The following is a 5838-nucleotide window of genomic DNA, read 5'->3' on the forward strand; positions in this document are numbered from 1 at the left end:
GAGCCTTACCGTTATGCTATACAACTTCACTTTCCCCTATTTTCTTCATATCGATTTTTAAAAATTATTAAATGTAAAATAAAAATAAACCAACAACTAACGTAAATTCAATCAGAGATGACATTACAAATTCATGCACATACACACTCATGTGCATGAATGGTCCAATTTGGCATCTTTTTTACTTTTTTCAAGAAGACAAGTAGGTAGCTTGAGCACGTCATGGGCCCAAGAGTTATGGACTATTTGGTTTCTAAAGTTTTTGAAACCTTCCAGGAGACTTTCTATAAATAGCTTGCTTGGTTTAAGTTGTTGCTCACTCACCCACAACATTTCATAAACAACTAGCTCATAGCTCATATTGATTTTGTTGTCATGGAGTCCTCGCTAGCATCAATTCAAGCCTTAGTAGACCAAATTAAGCAAGAGATGTTCTCAACCTCTAACTTTTACTCATTTGTTTCCCCATCTGCCTATGACACTGCATGGATAGCCATGGTTCCACACATTCAACAAAGTGGTTGTCCCATGTTCAAGGGTTACTTGGATTGGGTTCTAAACAACCAAAAAGAAGAGGGTTTTTGGGGTGAAGTTGGCAATGATGGTCTTCCCACCATTGATAGCCTTCCAACAACTCTTGCTTGCATGGTTGCACTCAAAACATGGGGTGTTGGCCAAAATAACATAAAGAAAGGTGCATATGTCGTATAGTTGATTTTGCATACACGAGGCTATGTTTAGAATTTAGATTTGTAGGCTGATTTATGGAAGGAAAAAATAAGAGAACGAAAAAGTGAATAAAAATAGTAATTAAGTATTTTTCATTTATTTCTACTATTTTTCTTTCTTTTCAAAAATCGAAAATCCAAACTCAGCTTTAGACTACCATCGGGTGATATTGTCCCCGAATCACTCAACATATATGTTTGTGAACTCTGTAGTTCACTCTTTTTTTCTTTTATTTTTTCGTATATATTATCTGGTCCCAAAAATAATTTGGCAAGTTTGAAAATACTAATGACCATAGCTTTCCTTTTCAACATGGTTATGACTATATGATTGTAACATTTATTTATTTTCGCTTTCATATTTTAGGTTTGGAATTTATTCATGCGAACTCCAAGATGCTTCTCAAATTGAAAGGTTGTCATCTTCCTCGTTGGTTTGCGATTGTTTTCCCTGCAATGGTTGAACTTGCACAAGCAGCAGGTCTAGAGGTTGTGTTTCCTATCGAAATAGAACGGGTCATATCCAATATTTCTTTCCAAAGGCAACAAATCCTTGAAACGTACTTCTCTAATTCTTAAAAACGCACTATCTATGTAAAATTATATCTTTGAATACTCACAACTATAGTTTAGTCATTAACTTAATAAATTTTTAATATTCATGATTTTGCAGGGAAGAACTTGTAGATAAGTACCATTATCCTCCCTTATTATCATATTTGGAGGCATTGCCCCCATCATATGTTATTCATTCCGAAGATATAGTGATGAATTTAAGTGAAGATGGCTCGCTATTCCAATCGCCCTCTGCCACAGCACATGCATTTCTAGCTACAAGAAACCAAAAATGCATGGACTACATAGAATCTCTTGTTCAAAGATGTCCCAATGGAGGTCAAAAGGCTTCTTTACTTGAATGGTTTAAACTAGCTACCAATGTTTCATCATAAAACAAATTAATAAGAATGTTTGTGTCATGTATATATCCTTAAAAATACTAAACTTTGGTTTTCATTACAGTTCCACCTATGTATCCTGTTGACGCAGAGCTCATAAGCCTTTGTATGGTTAACCAAATACAAAGATTAGGATTAGCCGAGCATTTCACTAAAGAGATTGAAGAAATTTTGGAACATATTTACTGGTAATATTCAACACATTATTTCAAAAAAAAAATAAAAAAAATATCACATTCGGCCTTTGTTGTCATGATCTTACTCCATTTTTCATTTCTAACTTGTTAAAAAAATGTAGGACTTACAAGAACCAAGAATTAGAGGTAACAAAAGTTAATCTAGTACCGGCAAAAATTTTCAAAGACTCTTTGGCATTTCGACTACTGCGGATGCATGGCTATGATGTAACACCAAGTACGATTTTAATCAAAGTTATGGAGCTCTCTCTACTTTAATCTCTTGTAGAAGATAAATTTTAATGACTTACAAAGATTTTTATGTGTAGGGAGCTTCTGTTGGTTTCTATATCAAGAAGACATCATGGTTCATATGGAACAAAATAGTGAATATTTCGCAAGTGCACTATATAATGTTAATAGAGCAACGGACCTTATGTTTTCTGGAGAATTTGAACTAGAGCAGGCCAGATTATTCTCAAGTAAATTGCTCGAGAAAGTCCTAGCGCTCAAAAATGAAACCGATAATCTTGCCATCCTTCCAAATTTTCATAGAGTGGTATGTAAATGACTATTTCTAATGCAAGAAAATGTTACCCTTTTTCTAATTGAATATGAACTCACACTCACTATGTTACTCAATAGGAAAGTGACAAGAAGTCTCTAAATTAATTAAATGACTCTTGTCAAATGAAAAGGTTAAAAAAAAAAAAAAAAAAAAATTATTCTCCCTACCATTGGAAAATAAACATGTGGGCTTACGCTGAATTTCAGTTGGAAGAGAAAAGTCTTGTTTGGAATAACTTTACAAAAGTTAAAAAGTTATTCAAAAAAGCTAAAAAGTCTATACTATTTGGGGTAGCTTGTGGGGAAAGTTTAGAGGGCAAAATTATTCTTTTGTCTTTTGAATTCAACTACTCAAAAGTCAAAAAGTTAAAAATCGAAAAGTCAAAAGGGTACAATGGTCATTTTGATTTTATTATAATATTTTATTACACATCTTTTGGTAAAAAATCAAAAAGTTATTCTAACCATACATTTTTTTTTTCTCTACTTTTTTAGTAAAAAAGTTAAAAAATACACTTATATAGTCCATCCCAAACATACACTAAATTTCTAATGACAATAACATGATTATCTAGTATCAAAGTATACAATAACAAAAGTTCAACTCAAAGTAATGAACTAATAACGTATACCTCCTTTTTGTTTCCTTTTGTTCCCCATAAAATACACATACGTTTGTTCAATGAGTGCTTGTTTTGTCATTCCAATTGTAATTAAACCATATTGACATAACCCTATGATGTCGCATAGATTGAGCATGAGTTGGGTCTTCCATGGATTGCTCGACTTGACCATCTTGATCATAGAATGTGGATTGAAGAAAATAAAGTTGACACCCTATGGATTGGAAAGGCTTGCTTCTATAGGTAACATTAACTATTAACTAAATTTAATTCCATGATTATTTGTTGTTTGCGGCGAAACAATTTGAACTTTGTTACAAACATCAAATAATAGAATTTGAAACTACTAGGTTATCATGTAAGCACAATGACAAGCTAATGCAACTTGCTGTGGAGAACTACGAGTTTCGACAATCAATTTACAGGAACGAATTGGACGAACTCAAAAGGTACAATTGATGTTTGGTCACATGCATATTAACAGGTAATCAATGTACAAAGAAAAATTAATGATTCATAAAATTCCATCGAATATGTTTTGGCTCATGGAAATAGGTGGTCCAAGGAGTGGGGGCTTAGTGATATGGGATTTGGGAGGGAGAAAACGACCTATTGCTACTTTGCTGTTGCCTCCAGCACTTCACTACCTCACAATTCTATTGCTCGAATGATAGTTGCAAAGAGTGCTATACTTGTTACAGTTGCCGATGATTTTTTTGATATGGAAGGCTCTTTGAATGACTTACAAAACTTGACTCTAGCAGTTCAAAGGTTTTATTTAATTTAATTTGTTTTACTTTATCCTATTGTTTTGGTTGCAATCTAGCACCTCTCATCTCATCTTCTCGCTTTTTTTTTATTTATTAATAGATGGGATGGTAAAGGCTTAAGTGGTCATGGTAAGATTATCTTTTGTGCCCTTGACAATTTTGTGAGTGACATTGCTGCAAAACACCTCCATCAAAAAGGAAGTGACATCATGGAAAATCTTCAGGATATGGTAAGCTTTTTCTATACATGTATAATTTAACTCAAAAACCATTAAACCTTAAAATCATATTTTGATCAAAAATATGTTTTGCATACATATGTAAGTGGAGGGAAACATTTGTTTCATGGATGATGGAAACTATGTGGAGCAAGAGCGAATATTTACCATCCATGGACGAATACCTTGAAACCGGCATGACATCTATCGCTACAAACGTCATAGCTCTTCCCGCTTCATGTTTCCTAAACCCTGGCTTACCAAACTATAAACTCAAGCCTACTCAATATGAAACTATCACAAAATTGCTTATGGCTTCGGCTCGTTTGTTGAATGACATTCAAAGTTATCAGGTAACTAAGTTAATTTATCGCCTAGTTTTTTTAATTTTCTTTTCTTCTGTTTTGGTTGATTACTTGGACCAATTTTGTTTCTTTGTTGGGGGTGCTTGCATATGATTTTGCAATTACGCTTGTGCCGACCTAGTTGGGATAAGTTAGGTTAAGTGTGATGCAATTTTTGCACATCTTTTTCCTTTATTGATGTATTTTCTCTTGGTTTTAATAATGATTTATTTCTTTCTATAACATCCTAAAAAACTTTTCATCTTGTGTGTTTTTGTAGAAGGAGATAGCAGTTGGAAAAAAGAACCTTGTAATGCTATATTTGAATGAAAATCCACAGGCAGACATGGAAAAGTCAATTGCTTATGTGAAGGAGATGCTCGACGAAAAGAAGAAAGAGTTACTCAAGCATGCTTTAATTGACGGCTTCAATGATTTGCCTAAACCATGCAAGCATTTCCATCTATCATGTCTAAAAGTATTTCAGATGTTTTTCAACTCTAATAATGTATATGACTCCACCGCTGACCTACTTCATGACATAAAAAAGGCGATTTATATTCCTCTAGAATATCAAATTCCTAAACCATTGAAGCCTCTACGCCCATTGCCTACCAAGCACAATAACGAATCTTCAAAAGTTCAAGCATGTTTCATCAAAACCTTCAAATATCAGGGCACCAAAAAATTCATTGGACAACAGTTTACGAGGACTAATTCAAGAATAGGTTGTGAGAAAGTGATCGTTCCACCAAAATTCAATTTATGCTTCATATAATCAATCAACTATTAAACTTCCCCACATATTTGTCATAGTTTACAAACTAGTTTGTTGTTGTACTTGTATCATCACTACTCCCTCCGTCCCATAATATTAGTCCCTTATTTCATTTTTCATTGTCCCAAAATATTAATCCCTCTTCAAAAATCAAGTACAAAAATAATATAAATTTCCCATTTTGCCCTTCTTTTAAATTCATAAATAATATAAAAAGTACAATTATGACATTGATATTCTCAAAAAAGTGTACTATCAAAGGGTAATTTTGGAAAACCAACTTTTTAAAAGTACAATAATTGTACTACCAAAAAAAGTTGGATTCCCCAAAAGGGACCATTATTTTGGGACGGAGGGAGTATGTAATAAAGCACAGTTTGTGAATTAGTTGAACTTGTGAAGGACTCCTAATATAAATTAGGCTTATTGTTTTGTACTTGTTTAATGTTATTCTCTTGTTTAATTCTTTCCTCGTGTTGATTAGGTTTTTGTAATTCTAATCATCAATTTTACCCTTTTTAGTGGGAAAAAATGTACAAGTAGAGAAAGAGAGTGATGAGGCAAATTTTATCCTAATATTTATCATGTTGTATCAATTTAATTCAATTGATTACGTCCATCTAGAAATTGGATTAAAATCAAGGCACAAAATAGTTTATTCACTCTTTTCAAAGTGGT

The 5838-nt window shown here is 33.0% G+C and overlaps 1 protein-coding gene across 1 annotated transcript; it reads left to right on the top strand.

Annotated features, from left to right (window-relative positions):
* Positions 1 to 318: 318 nt before the first annotated feature.
* Positions 319 to 5231, top strand: LOC114267916 ((E,E)-geranyllinalool synthase-like). The gene is made up of 12 exons (XM_082888750.1): positions 319 to 694; positions 1096 to 1288; positions 1402 to 1622; positions 1749 to 1872; positions 1983 to 2098; positions 2190 to 2419; positions 3178 to 3293; positions 3401 to 3499; positions 3606 to 3821; positions 3921 to 4050; positions 4146 to 4391; positions 4663 to 5231. The coding sequence occupies exons 1-12, from the start codon at positions 376 to 378 to the stop codon at positions 5158 to 5160; spliced, it is 2508 nt and encodes an 835-aa protein (XP_082744876.1). The 5' UTR covers positions 319 to 375; the 3' UTR covers positions 5161 to 5231.
* Positions 5232 to 5838: the final 607 nt, after the last annotated feature.

Source organism: Camellia sinensis, chromosome 9 (assembly GCF_055761805.1).
Source record: "Camellia sinensis isolate YWXY chromosome 9, ASM5576180v1, whole genome shotgun sequence".
Classification (NCBI taxonomy): Eukaryota; Viridiplantae; Streptophyta; class Magnoliopsida; order Ericales; family Theaceae; genus Camellia; species Camellia sinensis.

What these genes read in the sequence shown, in the direction of transcription:
- LOC114267916 (XM_082888750.1), top strand. Translation starts at nt 376, where the DNA reads ATGGAGTCCTCGCTAGCATCAATTCAAGCCTTAGTAGACCAAATTAAG. An exon ending in CCAAAATAACATAAAGAAAG is followed by an intron (nt 695 to 1,095) that starts GTGCATATGTCG and finishes TTCATATTTTAG; the next exon opens with GTTTGGAATTTATTCATGCG. An exon ending in TTCCAAATTTTCATAGAGTG is followed by an intron (nt 2,420 to 3,177) that starts GTATGTAAATGA and finishes GATGTCGCATAG; the next exon opens with ATTGAGCATGAGTTGGGTCT.